Source organism: Rhinopithecus roxellana, chromosome 17 (genome assembly GCF_007565055.1).
Source record: "Rhinopithecus roxellana isolate Shanxi Qingling chromosome 17, ASM756505v1, whole genome shotgun sequence".
NCBI lineage: Eukaryota > Metazoa > Chordata > Mammalia > Primates > Cercopithecidae > Rhinopithecus > Rhinopithecus roxellana.
In genome coordinates, this window is record NC_044565.1 from 47,669,996 (window position 1) to 47,688,235 (window position 18,240).

Genomic DNA, 18,240 nt, shown 5'->3' on the forward strand with positions numbered 1-18,240 from the left:
TACCATTGAAGGGGAGAAGCAATATTTTCTGAAATTTGTGTCCACATTATAACCCACTGCCTACATTTTCAGAAGCAGTATTGGCTTTTTTTAAAAAAACAAATGCATTTTCAACATGTTGGTGAATTTATAACTCAACCCTCCCTTTAAATAAAGCATATGTCTTCACTAGAAATGCAAGCTGTATTTCAACTTGGAAGCCTAGGGGCTTATTATGATATTGTGTATATTTTTAAATGAAGGTCAATTTTTTTTTTTTTTTTTTTTTTTTACTAAATTGTTTGCCTGACAAAATGTTTACACCCCAAACCTTGAAAATATCTTTATTCAGAATAGGTTTATGTTTTCACATTTCAAATCGAACATTAGAAATACTACGGTAAGTTTGTCCAATTTATACACTTAAGATAAATTTTGTAAGAAAGCCTTGGCATAAATACAACTTAGGAAAAAGTAAACTTGGTTTAAAACTTAAATCTGAACATTGCTCATGTGTAACATGAAATATTTTAAATTATAAAAATGCATGTGTGTTTGTTTCTGTTTTTCTTTTCTAAGTAAACTAAATCTTAACAAGTGCATAAATATTAATTTGGGAATAGGTATTTGGAAACGTCTGATAGATGAAGTCATATTCTTTGATATCATGTTATATGTAATGATATATAAAATTGACTTAGTGGACATTCTATTTAATTAGAACATGGTTTAAATGGATACTTTAATATGTATAGACATTACTCTTACTGATATTTATTTGGTGTTCTTTGTTATTCATGCTATTTTAATATAAGTTGTGACTAAATTCCTCTTCTTTTTTTTTTTTTTTTTTTAGATGGAGTTTCATTCTATTGCCCAGGCTAGAGTGCAGTGGTGTGGTCTCAGCTCACTGCAACCTCCAACTCCTGGGTTCAAGCCATTCTCCTGCCTCAGCCTCCTGAGTAGCTGGGATTACAGGCATGTGGATCACATCTGGCTAATTTTTAGTAGACGGGGTTTCACCATGTTGGCTAGGCTGGTCTTGAACTCCTGACCTCAAGTAATTCACCCACCTTGGCCTCCCAAAGTGCTGGGATTACAGGCATGAGCCACCATGCCCAGCTGACAAATTCTTCTTCAGTATAGTGAAATTCACTATTTCAGCAAAACCTGCTCAGCAGGTTATAAGAATTGCTTGCTTTTTACTTTGAAAATATTCACCATTTAGAGTTAGTGAAGATCGTATGAGTTTGGCACTGACATTGTGAAAATCAGAAACATGAGGTAGATCTCGTATTAATGTTCTCACTTACATTTCATAAGTGATTGATTGAGGAGTTACATAAACTGTAACGTGCAGTGGGCTAGTTGATGGGAACAGTCTTTGCACAGACATTTGGGTGTGTTCTGGGTGCTTGTTCACATTTGTTTATTGTTTCTTTTATTGTACAAACCCCTTTCTCATAACTTAAACTTTTTAAGTGTATGAAACATATTTCATTGTTATTTCATTTTGTTACTCTTATTCATTGTAGGAATTTTCAATGAGGAGAATGTATATATTTTTGTGAACAATTTAATGAAAAATATCTAGAGAAAATAATAGTAAATCAGGAGAAGGTTGGAAGATAAAGTTGAGAAAGTTTATAGAAGACAAAGCTGGAAAATAGAGACAAAAATTAAGTTAGAGGATTAATCCAGAAAGTCCAATATCCTACAAATAAGAATTCCACAAAGAGAGAACAGTAAAAATGAAGAGAAGACAATTATCAAAGAAACACGAAAAACTTCCTGAACTGAAGGTCTTGTGTTTCTACATCCAAAGAGTCCACAAAATACCCAGCCCAATGAATAGCAAAGACCCACCCTAAGACAGATCACTACAATTTCAGAACATCAGTGATAAAAAAGAATATCTCTAGAGAGGGAAGAAAAATTAAAAACCAGGTCACATCTAAAGAATCAGGAATTAAAATGGCATTTCTTAATAGCATCATTGGAACTTATAAGAAAATGGAGCAATGCCTTCAAAATTCTAAGTGATAAAGGTTTCGGTCTGAAAATTCTAGACCCATCTTGGGCAGATACCACAGACTGGGGCATCAGCACCCACTCTTCCATCCCCTTCCTAACAGCTTTCCTCTGCTTTAGACGCTAAAAAGAAAAAAACTGTATTTCCCAGGCTCCCTTGCAGCAGCAGCTTTGCATGTCACTGAGGTCCATCAGGCAAACTCACCCAGGAGAGATTTGGGCATTGGAGACAAGAAATGGTAACTACACAGAAGTAGCACACATTCTGGGCATTGTGGCAAAGGCTCTGCTATCTGTGTTTCTCATCCTTTTTTCTTTTTATTATTGCTCCTCTGTGGAGCCTTTTTAGACATATTTTCCTTTACCCCATCCATGAAATCTGAATACCATAGATATATTGTTTACTTATTTATGTACTATATAAATATCTATTACCCCCAATCTCCTAAAACCAATTTTCACTGCCATTGAGAATGCATGTACTATCTGGTCCCTAGAGTTAAGCACCAAACAGCAGGTGGCGGGGGCTGTGGGATTACTATTAGAGCAGTCCTATGGTGGAACTGGGTGTTGTTCCTGGTTGTGTAACATCCAGGTGTCCCATTATGGCAGAGGAGTGAAAGGAATCCCTCCATCACACCAAAGGAAAATCCTAGGCCGCAGGCTTGCTTTGGGGCTTAAGAGTAGCCAGGACAGAATGAAGCAGAAGAACACAAGGGGCCAGGATACCCAGAAAAACACAGAACAAATAGGTCACTCCGTGCACATGGCCATGTTGATAGGAGTTCTAGAGTTCTGTGGTAGGATTTGGAAATGAATTCAAATTAATGATAGTTATGTAGAAAACTGAGTGATGAAGGAAAGGCAACTGTTAGCTCCAGGAAAAACACAAAGTTGTAGAGGACTGAAAACATAATCATAATATACTATGTGGCTCCTCTCTGAAAAATATTTATGAGTTCATAAAAATGGAAACACCAAATATTTGTTTAGCCCAAAGTAGTAATATAATTATATTGGGAGAATCAGGTTGAAGGGAGAATGGGAAAATAATTCTATTCTCATCATCCACAGTTAGGTTGTCAATGTACAATGTTTAAAATGGAAAAGTCCTGAAGTAGCACTATAAACATCTTCCCCCACAACCCCAGAAAATGTGAAGGCCAATTCATATAGAAATAGTTAAAAGAGATGAAAATGTTGGCCAGGTACAGTGGCTTATGCCTGTAATCCCAGCATTTTCGGAGACAGAGGCAGATCACTTGAGGTCAGGAGTTCAAGACCAGCCTGGCCAACACGGTGAAACACCGTCTCTACTAAAAAAAAAAAAAAAAAAAAAAAAAAAAAATTAGCTGGGTGTGGTGGCGGGTGCCTGTTATCCCAGCTACTTGGGAGGCTGAGGCAGGAGAATAGCTTGAACCTGGGAGGCTGAGGTTGCAGTGAGCTGAGATCGCGCCAGTGTACTCCAGCCTGGGTGACAGAGTGAGACTCTGTCTCAAAAAAGAAAAAAAAAAAAAAGAAAAAAGAGTTCAAAGTGTTAACTATAGGAAGCAAAATTTAGGAGAAAACATAGAACAGGGACTTCTCTTTCTTTGTTAAAATCTTATAGTGTTATTTGCCTTTTAAAATTATTTAATACAAATAAAGTGAAATCCAAAAAATAAAAACAAGAGAAAAATGCCTGCCTTGTTCTAAAACTTCTTAATTGCTTCTTTCTTCATTTCCTTCTTTTACAGTTTTTGTCTGTGATTACTTTTTCTCCATGAAAGACCTTGGCTATACCATATGTATATTACTTATGAGTCTTCACCTAGATGAAGCTCTTAAAACTGAACACTGTGCTACACAAATTCCCTTCACTTCCAAATTCTCTTCCTGGTCCAAATGCTCTATCACTTGCACGGTGTATCTAGCCAATGCTGGCTCTCAAACGCAGGATCTCAAAGCTAGCAGGTTTCTGAAATTTGTAAGAAACCATAGCTACTCGGAAAGATATAAGACTATTTACATCTTTATTACACATAATCAATAAGAACCCTGGACATTTGATTTTTATTTTATTTACATAATAAAATGGATATAGTAATGTTAGTTGTCATAGTTATTAGTACTGATGTAATGTTAGTGAATTTAATTAACATTTTAACATACAGAAAGGATTGTGGATTATTTGTAAATTGAAAAGACACAATAAAACCTAGTTAATTTATTATGGCATATGAATCAGCATATATGAATTATTTTTGTATTTGCTTAATTATAATGAAGTTCTTAATAGAATATGATATATTAAGGGCCCAGGGCAATAGTTCTTAAACTTCAGCGGGTACTTAGGAATTACCCATGAACACTAATAAAATGCAGATTCTAGGGCTCTGATGTAGAAAACGCTGATTCTTTATGTGTTGACTATTGCTCAGGGATCTGGATTTTAAATAAGCATACTGAGTGATTCCAATAAAGATGATCCTGGGACCCCACTGAGACACATTGTCTTGTTGAGTTGTATCAGACATACTTGAGTTGATTTTGTCTTTTGATTTATTTCTCAATGACACTCAGGCAACTCCAAAGGGAGCAATTTTAAGTGCTCTCTTAAATAAGTATCTAGGGACCAATAGTGGAATATATTTCACACAAAGAGGAATAGAGTGGCTTTATGCAATAAAAACAAGTTCCTGGCTCTTTCCTATAATAATGTAGAATCATTGTACTGGTTACCAGCTGGACGCCAACCAAAAAGAGATAAATATTTGTGGATTCAGAGATGGTATTTAGAGAAATACTGTGCAGAAGGATGAAATCTCATGGTGCCTGGCATTTTCAAAATAATCAATCAGAGTAATAATTTTAAATGTGCCACAAAGTAATATGGTACTCCAAATTACAAATTATGCATTCATTTGCTTAGTTCTTATCCATGAAATTTTTATATGAATTACTGTTTGTCCTTTTAAAATCCCTTTCCTACTGTGTAAGTTGTAAAGACTCAAAAGAGATACTAACAGTTAAAAGCAAAATATCTAACCACAGTATATTCCAGTATTTAAGAAGAAAAAGTTCAAAACTAGTTGTCGCCCAATTCATTTCCGTAAGTGCAAAACTCTGTTAACGCTTTCAGGTGAGTAGGCCAGGAATTTATTAATTACTTAATGTACTCTTTATACCCTAAATTTTAGCCCTCAGTGGTTTTTATCCCTCAATCTGGAGGGATAAGCTGACTAAAGCAACAACTTGTGTTTTTTGTTTGTTTGTTTGTTAGATTTTGTTTTAAGTTATGGGATACATGTGCAGGACATGCAGGTTCGTTACATAGGTAAATGTGTGCCATGGTGGTTCGCTGCACCTATCAACCCATCACCTAGGTATTAAGGCCCGCAGGCGTTAGCTATTTATCCTGATGCTCCCCCCTCCCACCCCCCAACCCCCGACAGGCTCTAGTGTGTGCTGTTCCCCTCCCTGTGTCCATGTAACAACTTGTTTTTAATCTACCCTTCTATCTAGCATATGGTACCTATGATGATAAATGTAACCATATGCTGTAAGACATAACGGTGATGATGATGATGAAGGTGCTGCTGCTGCTGCTGAAGGTGATGATGGCTAATATTTATTGAGCACTTACAATGTGACAAGCATTAAGTGTATTAAGTTATCTGAACACCACAACAAATCATTATTACTTCCATTTTATAGATGACAAGATTGAGGCCCAAGGAAGTTAAGTAACTTTCCCCAAATCAAATAAGTATGCTTCAGACTTAAGGCAGTCTCATTCCCGTGCTCAACTTCTTTATCCGTTGTTTTATATTAACATAACCCTCACCACCCAATGCCTCAACAAAGCTAAGGACAAAACTTCAGATGAAGTATCTAATAAAGGACCCTCCTTTCGTGTTTATTTCCACCTGACCTACATCTTCACTTTGGAAGTGGCAACCCATTATTTGTAAATTTAATAATAAATTGGTTTAAGCTTCCTTGGGAACAATATCTCTTTGATGATAGGTTTTCCTTTAAACTTAATGTTTTGTGATTTTAATAACAACTGTCTTGCAATATACAGTATTTTAGGCCTAGATCAGAATGTACACACAAAAAAATCTAAATAAGAGGGAATAAGTATCTGATTTCAAATGGGAAATAAATTAAAATATAATTTGATGAGATCGAAACCAGCCTATTATCTGATTATAAGGCCATTCCTTAGCAGGTACCTCATGTTTATCCAGAGTCACCCATCCTGGAGAGCAAGTTCTTTGGCAAGAGAACCAGGTTAGATGTGGTAACTCCAGACATTACGGAAAGAGATGACTCTCATTTCTAATTTTTCACTGGCTGGAACCCTGACATTAGTTAGGACACTGGTATTGTAATCTGTGGACCAAAACCCAGCATCTATAAATGACAATAAGGGAGAAAGGGTTTAGACATAAAATAACGCACAACAAAACATGCAGTTTGACACATTTACTTACAAAGAGGGAATTCTGCTGAAAGTGAGAGGCTTCTGGGGACTATACAAAACTCTTCAGCAGGCTGGAGAATAACTTACAGCTTTCTCTTTGTCACAGAGCTGGCAGCAGAAGAGGGTGGGTGTAACTCCTCCCCTAGTAGCCAGACTACACTGTTGAGAAGAACAGTGATATGTCAACATGTATCAGAAAGGCAACTCTTCTTACAATTATAGATAAACAGAAAGAACCTGGAATAGTAGGTGAACTGGGAAAATGAGACTTTCTTCCCCAGTGCAGTACCCCAAACAGATGCAATAAATGCTGCTAGTGGTGACAGTGCTTATGATGAAACCTGGGGAGGCTAGAGCAATTTATATTTAAGATGTTTCATAATTTGGACACGAAAACTATTATGCAGACATGAAAGAGACTGAACTTTATTTTTCTGTACCTAGGGATCAGGGGTTGCAGATTGCATGCTCATGCTGTAATAAATAAGCATGAAAGGGGTGTTCTTTGTGTTGAGATTTGACTCATTCACATAAAGATAAAAACGCCAAATAAAGCTATGAGGAAAACAGAATGCTTCCCTAAGATGCAGAGATTTAAAACAGAAATCTTTGCAGGCCACTAAGAAATAATAGGCATTTTTAAGAAGAATGATTGATTAGAGACGTAATAAATTCGAGGTAGTTCTGGAACCTGTGAAGTAATTAGAAAGCAATGCTATTCCCAAACTGATGAGTAATCATTAGTTTCATTTGCATCTTTTAGCCTAATTTAAACCTAGACTGTGGTCTCACAGAGACAGAGAAAGTACCAAAAATTCTTGGGAATCATATAATTTTAGAGGAAGAGGGGACCATTGAAATCATTTATTTTAAAAATCTCTTAACATATTCCCAATGAAATTGAAGATAAGTGATTTGTTTGCTGGTACAGTCCATGTCAGTGGTGAAGCCAGAACACAGTGGAGCCAGGACTTCTCCTATTGTGTTTGCTACCTCTTGTTTAGCCTACTTTGTGATTTCCTAATTAAACCATGTTAGGTCTTAAAAGGGTGACAGTCTCGTTCCATTTTCCAGTCTCAGGCTAGGGTTAGCTTCTAAGTGCTTAAAGATGCCCTTCTGGTTAACTTGGGTGTTATTATGTGTATGGTTCAATGTTCTTCATCAATCAAAATTATTCCAGGGTATAGGAGCATAGAATAGGCAAAATAATTGCCTGAGAGCTCGAATTTCATAGCACATACTATTTTTTACAAAACAAGAGCAGCTTGGCAGATTATTCATTTCTTCTCAGTGGTTTCTTCAAAGCTAAAAATAAGTTGGGAAGGAAAAATGTCATTTTAGCAATCTTTAATGATCACAGCGATTTTGGGAGGCGAGGGCAATGAATCCAGGACAAGCACACTGCTGCACTGCCATCTCACCACACATGGATGCTGCCTGGTGCTCCTACGCCTTTGTCTAAATAACTCTTGTTAACAACGTGGTTGCTATACTGAAATCCCTTACTACTGGTTATTATTCCTCAGACTAATAGTACTAGTAACTTTAAAAATAATTGAGTCTATGATTAAGTTCATGCTCATAGCCACAACACTCCTATGAGGTAGGACGAACAGTTACCATTATTCACATGTAACAATGGGAAACTTAAGGCGCACAGAAGTTAAGCCAATTTCTAAAGGTCACAGCTATCTGATGGAAAAGTTAGGGTTAAAATTCAGGTCTTTCAACTTCAAGCTAAGCTTCTTTCTTATAGACATGTTCCTTTAACATTAAAAAAAGAACCTTCCTTGGTACTTTTCTTGTAACATGTGAATTTGTGAATACGACTGTTTCTTCTTTTGATTATAGGCATCATTTATCCTTTACATCACCTCACATAGTTCCTTGAACATAGTAAGCGGTCAATAAATGTTTTAACACAAGAATCGCTCTTTATAGGATGGATGTTATCCAAGGTAGGGCGGTGAGGCATTATATACAATTAGTTTAATTCTTTCTCTTTTGTCTCCACTGAAGAGCTTCTGGTATAATTAGCAGATACTGGTCAGGCTAATTGTATGGCCTGCATACAGTTTATGCAACCATCACTGAGTTATCAGCTTAAAATGCCAGCTTCAATTTTTCATTAAAAACATGAAGAGGTAGTATTTTTAATATGAAACAAATGGTTTCCATTTTCAGAATTATACTAAATTTCTTGGATTAATATTATGTGTCAAGTCCACTGGGCTAAAAGGTGCCCAGATCGAGCTGTTGAAACATTATTTCTCAATATGTATTTGAGCATGTTTCCTGGAGAGATCGGCATTAGAACTGGTAAACTGAGTAAAGAAGATTCTCTCACCCACGTACCCTGGCATCATTACATCTGTTGAGGGCCCAAATAGAACAAAAAGATGGAGGAAGGGTGAATTCATTCTGTTGGAACTGGGACATCCATCACCTCCTGCCCTCGGATATCACTGCTCCTGGTTCTCAGGCTTTCAGGCATAAACTGAATTACACTGTTGGCTCCTGTGATTCTCAGGCCTTTGGGCTTGGACTGCACCTACACTACTGGCTTTCCTGGGCCTTTAGTTTACAGATGGCAGATTGTGGGACTTCTCAGCCTTCATAATCTCAACCCAATCTCTCGTAATAAACTTCTGTCTGTCTGTCTATCTGTCTATCTGTCTGTCTATCTATCTATCTCATCTATTTATCTCTATCTATATCTATCTATTACATATCTATCTATTATATCTAGAGTTCTCCAGAGAAACAAAACCATATCTATGTCCTATTGTTTTTGTTTCTCTGGAGAACTCTAATATAATCTTTCTTAAGTTTTATCATGCACCAAGCAACGTTCTGAGCTCTTCATGTAAGTACACCTTTATAACCTCATAAACTATGGAGTTGGTGCTGTTATTACGCTCATTTTTACACGAGGAAATGGAGACTTAGAAAAGGTTAAATAACTTGCCCAAGATCTTGCTGCTAATAAATGGAAGAGACTAGGTCTGTTTGATTCGAAAATCTAAGCTATTATTACTACTATACTATATATATATATATATATATTTTTTTTTTTTTTTTGAGGCAGAGTCTCGCTCTGTCGCCCAGGCTAGAGTGCAGTGGCCGGATCTCAGCTCACTGCAAGCTCCGCCTCCCGGGTTTACGCCACTCTCCTGCCTCAGCCTCCCGAGTAGCTGGGACTACAGGTGCCCGCCACCTCACCCGGCTAGATTTTTGTATTTTTTAGTAGAGACGGGGTTTCACCGTATTAGCCAGGATGGTCTCGATCTCCTGACCTCGTGATCCACCCGTCTCGGCCTCCCAAAGTGCTGGGATTACAGTACTATACTATATTTTACCTATAGTTTTGTAACTCTGACACAGCAAAATTTTCCCAGATGGCTAAAATACTCCCTATTCTCTCTCTCTCTCTCTATATATATTATTTATTTATTTATTCATATTTTTCTGAGACTGAGTCTTGCTCTTTCGCCCAGTCTGGAGTGCAGTGGTGTGATCATGGCTCACTGCAACCTCCTCCTTCTGGGTTCAAGCAATTCTCCTGCCTCAGCCTCCCGAGTAGCTGGGACTACAGGTGCCTGCCACCATGCCCGTCTAATTTTTTGTATTTTTAGTAGAGACGGGGTTTCACCATGTTGGCTGGTCTCAAACTCCTGATCTCAAGTGATCTACTGGCCTTGACCTCCCAAAGGCTGGGATTACAGGCGTGAGCCACCATGCCCGACCTATTTATTTTTTTGAGACAGGGTTTCACTCTGTCACCCAGGTGGGGTGCAGTGGTGCGATCACAGATCACTGCAGCCTCAACCTCCCTGGGCTCAGGCCATCCTCCCACCTCAGCTTTCTGAGTAGCTGGGCCTATAGGTATGTGCCACCACACCCATCTAATTTTTGTACTTTCTGTAGAAGTGGGATTTCGCCATGTTGCCAGGCTGGTCTGGAGCTCCTGGGCTCAAGTGATCCCCCTGCCTCAGCCTCCCAAAGTGCTGGGATTACAGGCATGAACCACTGCACCTTATCATTCCAGATATTAAAAAATTTCGTGTAGTTACTCCAAATACAGACTATGTTCTGTCATGTCTGACTAAAATAAAACTTTAGCTTTAGGAAACTCCTTTCTGCAGACATTATTTGTTCTAGCTCTGAGATTGTATCTCCATGCTGCTTACTTTAGGTTGCAATATGTTCCCAACACCCACCTTTCAAGTTTTTAAAATGGCATTTCAATTTTTTCTTCAGTTTGTATGCTCAGCCACCTGTGCGCTTCCTCTACTTCTCTAAAGTGAAGAAAAGGAAAAAAATAATTTCTTTCCAATATAATGTTAGTAGAGAGATCTGGATTTTTGGATTAATATACTGTAAGAAGCAGCTCTCTAATTGATTACAAATCCCACTGGAACACTCCCCCGGGGGAATGAAGGTCCTGGTTTTTTTACTCTTCCTTTTATCTTCTATTCCGTTTCAGCTGAGAATCCACCAAACTAGGATTGAGTCGACCAGTGAAAGAATTCTAGGCAAGAAGGGATTGCACTGATGAGTTCCACTGCCTCCTTTTCTGAGAGACAAATGTAAGCCCACAGACTGATTACTAAAGCAGGTGTATTTTTATCTGTGCTGTCTTCTTATTCGAGACTCTAAGCTAGTCATCAAGCCAATGGTATAAGTGATAGCTGACGGGAGTTTCTGGAATGGGTGTTAAGTGTGAGAGACATGAAGCGGTAAGGTCAGCTCTAAATGTAGATTTACTTGGATTCCAATCTACTGATCAGCTGTGTGCCCCTGGGCAAGTTACCTAACTTTTCTGTGACTCAATTTCCTTTAAGGAGGGTGTGTAATAGTATCTATTTCACACGGTTATTGTGAGGATTAAATGAGCTATTCTACCAAAAGTATTAAAGCTGTGGTTAAACTCTCATTAAACATTAGTTATTTCTACCAAAGTTAAACTGCCAAATCCTTGAGTCTTGATTTGTTCTTATAACTGCTGTGGCATTCCTCCTCTTTTAGAAAGTCTTCTGAACAGAAGTTGACGTCTGCATTTTAAAGGAGCTGAAATGGCTTACTTTTACAAAGTTTGGGGCAAATGGATCATATATACACGAGACCCGCCAGGGCATGTAAACCTGGCGAACTTCAACAGTCTGGGGGTGACTACACCCAAGGGGTGAAGGGATGCTTAGAAACCGTCTTTCTCAGGAAGAAGATGAGGCCTTCAAGGAGGGCGGCTGGCTACCAAAGAACTAAACTTTCACACAGCAAAGCGGAGCCGGTCTCCCTGCGCCCGCGGGCGTCGAACCCAGGCCCGGCTCTCACCACCCAAAGGCCCAGGTGCGACTGGAGGGTGACGAAAGCGTCAGACCCCGGGGCCGCTCTCAGCTTTGGGCTTTCACCCGGCAGTCTCACAAAGGGGCTTCTCAGCCAGGTCGCTGTTTTGGTTTGTCGTCCTCCCAGCCCCCACGTTGGTCCCCAACTTCCCCCGGCGCTGACTCGGCGGCGTCCCTCACAGCGCCCCTTTGGCCGCCACCCTGGGCCCCTTTGTTGTCTGCAGTCTCTCCTAGAGAGGGGTGGGGGGCCACGACATTCCAGGGAGGAGAAACCGAGAAGTCAGGGCAAAGACGCTCTTACATGCTCCCACCCGAGGAGCGCGCCCCACGACGCTCGCCAGCCGCCCTCCGTCGGCAGCCCCGGCCGCGCCTCAGCGCCCTCGCCCGGGTCCTCGGCACAGAGGAGGGGCGTGGCGCGGCCGACGCTCTCTGATTGGCTGCGGGCGTCAGGGCGCCGCGCCGCGATTGGGTCGCGCAGCTGTCTGGAGCGAGAGCGCGCGAGGTGGGGAGGGGGCCGCTGGAAGCTGCTGGAAGTCGGGGGCGGGGGATGCGGCGGGGGCGCCGGGGCGGGGACGACTGGGGCTACGGCAGGAGGGGCCGCGCCTGTGCAGGGCGGTCGGGGGCGACAGGCGCGGGAGGCGGTGGCGGCGGAGGGGGAGGTGCGAGCCGGGCGCCGCCCCCGGCCCCTCCCCAGCCCTCCCCGCTCAGCGCTCAGACCGCGGGCGGCCCAGGGGCGGGCGCGCCGCTGCATCCCCATCTCCTCGTCGTCGCCCGGCACAGCGCGAGCGGGCGAGCAGCGCGGGCGGCCGGAGCGCCGAGGCCCGGCCATGGCCACCACCAGCACCACGGGCTCCACCCTGCTGCAGCCCCTCAGCAACGCCGTGCAGCTGCCCATCGACCAGGTACCCCGAGGCGCCCTGGCGCCGGGCGTCGCGCCCTCGCCGCCCCTCCTCCCTGCCGCGGTGCCACCCGACCGGGGGCCCGGGAGGAGGGTGGGGGCTGGGGCCCGGCGCCCATTGCCCCCCTGCCCGCCGCTCCCTGGAATGGGGGGGCAACAAGCCGGTTATTGTCCCAGAGCCCCCTCCCTCGTCGGTGCGCCCCCAGCCCCGGGCCTGGCGGGGGTGGGCCGGGCATTGTTGCCGGCGACAGCCCCCGGGGAAGGTGGTCGTATGGGCATGCGGGTGTGCATGCGGTCCCTGCCCTCCGCGGTAGCGGCGCTCGGATTCAGGGGTCGGGTCCCGGAGCAGACCCCGGTGCGCATGGACCGGGGTGTAGAAAGGGTGCGGAAGGCTGCGCTTTGGTGAGCCCGGCGTGGTGCTGCCTGCCCCGCGCGCGCCTCTGAGCGACCCCCGGAGAGGCTGATGCATGGGTCTGGGTGTGCTGGGTGCCTTAGAGACGGCGTCGATGGGTGCTAGGGGCCCGGAGAGGCTTAAGCGCTATTGCACTTTGGGGACAGTTTGCGTTGGATTGTGGCTTAAGAGAGACAGAGGCAACAGTTTGGGGGAAGGCAGACAGGTTTTGAAGAAAAGTCAGAGGGAGTTAATCCCAGGATTCTAGCTGAGAAAGTGGCAACCCTGTAGATTGATGCAGCCGCCTTACCTCCTTGCTCAACCGTCAAAAAAGCTCTTGACAGTGTCTAGGGAAGGGTGGCATTTAAATGAGGCCGATCGAGTTTGATGGTTTAAAGGGCCTAAGGATTACTGAGAAATAAACAGCATTGTGATGGGAAAAGCAGCGCCATTTTTACTGAGAAAAGAAAGTTTGGAAGTGTTTTGTTGTGAGAGTGAGATTTAGGGAAGTTGTTAATGGGGCTGGGGGGCAGGCGGGGGTATAGTTAGGTGATTGCTGTAGCCCCAGGCTAAAGGTAGTTAACTTTGGAAATTTTGCTTACAATTATTTCAAGTGTACTTAACCTGGAAGTGTTTGCACTTCACACTGGATACAGGTTCACTGTCTTGAACTTGAAGGTGCTGCGGTCATTTAGTCTTCAGGGATTTCATTTCGATCTGGGATTCCTTCTTGTTCAGACGGCTTTCCATAGCAGCAAGCTGGAAACCTGACATTAGGATACTAGCTGCTTTGTGCTTTACTGTTTTAAATAAAGTCGCCTTAAGTATGTCGAAGGAGTGTTAAACAATTGTGGCTTCTGTTGAAATTCCACATCGCAGTCATAACTTCTGGTTGATAGTAAAGTACCTATCCCCCACCTGTCTTGAACAACAGTTCTAATGTGTGTCTTGCTAATAAAGTATGGTAGTGAAATTGATCGTGTAATTGAAGAAAATATTCTTCTCTCTTTATTAATAAATTGACCAGAATTTAGGGTTTTTCATCCTCTCTGCCCTGCGGAGGATTCTTGCTGACGTTTCCACACTGGTGTGCAGTGTATGACCTTTTAGCGTATCACACTCCTGCCTGAAATAGGCTGCTTCCAGTGTATCAGCAAATGCAGGGTGGGTGTCTGTTGAAAAGTTCCTTGCTGATGAGGAACAAGGGAGATAGGTGTATACACTTACATTTCTTTCAGAGAGATGGGCACATATTCACGTTCTTTTTCTCTCCCCCCTTTCTTTCCCTTTCACTCCATGTCTGCTGTAGCCCTACCTGTCCCTGCTATGCTGAAATATTTTCTTAAATATGCTAATAATACCTATTCATTTATATAATGCTTATAACTTTTTAAAGTGATTTTATATTAATGAACTCATTTAAGCATCCAGAGAAAGTTCTTTTCAGTACTGAAATAGTCAGGAGAATCAAGGGAAAGTGACAGGACTTAAAATTTTTGACATCCTTCTTTATTAGCTAAAGGTCTTAAGTTGGTACCTTGGGACTACTCTAAATTTGTATAGCCATATGTAACCCTGACTTTGTGTAGCACAGTCATGCACTGCATAGTGACATTTTGGTCATCAGACCGTATGTCCGATGGTGGTCCCATAAGATTATGATGGAGCCGAACAATTTCCATTGCCTAGTGAAGCTGTAGTCATTGTCATGTCGTAGCACCACGCATTACTTAGGTGTTTGTGATGATGCCAGTGTAAACAAACCTACTGTGCTGCCAGTCCTATAGAAATCTAGCACATTGTGTATAAAACTACACAGTTAGGTACAGTACATAATATTTGATAATGCTAAGTGCATCACTGCTTTGTGTATTTACTATACTTTTTATTGTTGTTTTAGAGTATACTCCTACTTATTTAAAAAAAAAAAAGTTAACTGTAGAACAGTCCGAGGCAGGGCCTTCAGGAAATATTCCAGAAGGCATTGTTATTATAGGACATGGCAGCTCCATGCGTGTTATTGCCCCCTGAAGACCTTCCAGTGGCACAGGCTGTGGAGGTGGAAGACAGTGATGTTAATGATCCTGACCCTGTGTGGGCCTAGGCTAGTGTGTGTGTTTATGTCTTAGTTTTTAATCATTTTTTAAATTACAAAAAAATTAGTAGAAAAAGCTGATAGAATAAGGATATACAAAAAGAATATTTTTGTGCAATTGTGCAGTGTATGTTTTATGCTGTTATTACAAAAGAATTAAAAAGTTAATAAAATAAAAAAGTTACAGTAAGCCAAGGTTAATTTATTATTGAAGAAAGGAAAATGTATTTTATAAATTCAGTGTAGCCTAAATGTAGAGTATTTATGAAGTCTACAGTGGTGTACGGTAGAGTCCTGGACCTTCGCATTCACACACTACTCCCTCACCCAGAGCGACTTCTGGTCCTGTAGGCTCCCTTCATGGTGAGTGCCCCATACAGCTGGACCATTTTAAATCTTTTATGCTGTATTTTTACTGTACCTTTTCTATGTTTAGATACATACATACTTACTATTGTGTTACTATGGTATTCAGTACAGTATGCTGCTGTATAGGTTTGTAGCCCAGGAGCAATAGGCTGTACCATCTGGTCTAGGTGTGTAGCAGGCTATGCCATCTAGGTTTGTGTAAGTACACTATGGTGTCCGCACAGCAACAAAATTACCTAATGATTTTTCAGAATATAGCCCCATCATTTAGTGACACATGACTGTACTTTGAGTTGTTTTCTCTTTGAGCAAGGCTTTAAAATACTGGATTAATTTTTCATAGTGATAATAAATTGTTTCTTTGAAGCACTTAAAAGTTGACTTTCTTGTTGATGAAGCCGTTGGAATAACTAAATCTCAATTTTGTAAAATTGGATGACTGAAGTCATTTATCCATTATTTTTAAATTGAGCAAAATAGAAAATTTTTATAATGTAAATAATTTATTCCAAGTTGAGAGAAGGCTTATGAATTTGTTATAATCGGATAGTGTGATTCAACAGGAAAAAGACAAATCAGGAAATGAAAAGTGTAAAAATACAACTTGTTAGTATGTTAATTTGGTATGTGCTAATTAACAATGTTTTGAAAAATTAGGAAATTATAAAAGCAGTTGTTTGATGTCTGAGGAAGAAAAGGATTTTAGTGTAAGAAAAACAATTGACTTTTTACTAGGTAAGTGTGGAATTTATGAGATGATAGAAATTATGGGTCTGCATGGAATGTAAGAATGCACCTTGCAGGGCAAGGTAGCAGAAAGGAGGAGTGTTTTGTGGTTAGGCTGAGGCCAGGGAGGGAAAAGAAGCAAAAGACTTTGCCGTAGACTCCTGGGCTGTTTGATCTTTACTGAGAATTCCAGAAGTATTGGAATTTAGGTAGCCATAGTATTTGTTCAGTAGCCCTTAAATTTTAATAAAAATATAGAATCTATTAAGTGAGGTTACATGATGCTTCAAGATAGGAAGTATCGGGCATCTGATGTTTGCCTTTCTAGGCCTTGTTTTCCAGATGACTTTATTTCTAGGGTAATGTTTGGTAGGTGGTTATGATTAAAGGAATGTATGGAAAGTGGGTTTTGAGGAGGGAATTGTACTGAGAAAGAGCTGTGCCAAGAAAAGGCTCAAATGTGCTATTTAGACGACATCAGGAATCACTGAAGGTATCTGTGTTCTTTATTATTAATAGTTGCTGATGTGCTGGATTTTTAAGACTCGAAAGCGAGTACCAAAATGAAACAAGAAAATAATTAAATATCCCAGATCAACCTATTTTTTAGAGTGTTTTTATTTTTCAATCTTAACATACCCTATGCTCTATTACATTTGATTTGCCTAACTCCCGGTTACCAGACTGAGGTTGCTATCCAGCCTTTTCCCTCTTCCTCCCTCCCTCCCACCTCTTTCTTGCCTTTTTAACCATTTTCTGTCCTTATTTCTCATGATGCTGTAATTACTGCTATGAAACTAGAGTAAATTTCTCTAGTGATGTGATATCCAGGATGGCATACTTGGCAGAAGGCCAGTTAGGGATGAAACTGGCCTGTATAAAGTCATTGAGCAGCCGTGTTTAGGGATAGGGGTCATTGTTTTAGAGATAATGTGCTGAATGCTGGGCAGGGAGAGGGGCAAGATGGAGACTCAGGATCTTTTGAAAGGTTTGGAGGGGGAAAGGGAAGGAGGAATGGTTATATGTTACTAATCCTGCAAAGTCAGATAATAATTATAATGTCTAACACTTAATACAGTTTTCAAAGCTGTTTCACACAGATTATATTATTTAATCAAATCCTCACAGCACCTTGTGAAGTCAGATAAAGTTCAAGGCCTGAAGTATTTAGCTTCACGGGTGTGTGTGCATGCATGTATGGTATTTACTATTTGAATAAAAAAGGTCAGTTTTAGTTTATAGTCTTAATAATATGCGGCAAATATTTTTGGCAGATCGTAATTTTAGATCATATTTTTGGAGGGAAAGGTGGAGAGCAACTGAAGGTGCCTGAAGTCAACACTGAAGGGCTAGGGGTTGTGGTTGACACAGGGAAAATAATGATGTGTGTAAGGGAGTGAAAGCATTGTGGGCTTACGAGATCTTTGTTTCCTTTTTGGACAGTTCGTTGACTGATCTTTTCTGTATATTCCCCCCTGCCGCACTGTATAGATAACCAGTGAAGTGAAGTTGATGTTAGGGAAAAGAGTAGTTTAAAACATTCACTTCTTTAATCTTCCTGCAGGTCTGTACTATGATGAATTCCATTTCATAGGTGAAGAAACAGGTGAAGTTCTCAGTATTGAGCCTTCTTAAGAGTGTGACTTTTAGGAAGGAAAGGTGAATGAATGGTAACAAAACAAGCAGATCAAAGATTTATTTTCAACTTGCCATTTGAATGCTCTAGGTTTAGAACATAAATATTTAATTCTTATCTCTTGTCTGTCTACTTTTACACTCATAATGAGCATTAGTCTTCATCATGAGAGCATGAAAATCCTGACAGTCTGCTGTGGACGATTCCTTCTCATCAGGAAGGCATATGGGACTGAGAATCTCTAATCTGTATTTTTGCCCCTGTCAGTTAACAGTTTTAGATATGTTACTATACATGAATGA

General features: G+C 40.9%; 1 protein-coding gene across 4 annotated transcripts in view; it reads left to right on the forward strand.

Annotated features, from left to right (window-relative positions):
- The first annotated feature begins 12,457 nt into the window (after nt 1-12,457).
- Nucleotides 12,458-18,240, forward strand: part of MBOAT2 (membrane bound O-acyltransferase domain containing 2) — a 153,335-nt gene continuing 147,552 nt past the window's right edge. For 3 of the 4 annotated variants that reach the window (XR_004054436.1, XR_749744.2, XM_010379688.2), the window contains exon 1: nt 12,458-12,725. Coding sequence is in view for 1 of the 4 variants with exons in the window: in XM_010379688.2 (XP_010377990.2) it covers nt 12,651-12,725 (75 nt within the window). In the remaining 3 variants the exon portion in view is untranslated. The remainder of the gene's footprint in view (nt 12,726-18,240) is intronic. The other variant, XM_030921590.1, reaches the window with a different exon arrangement.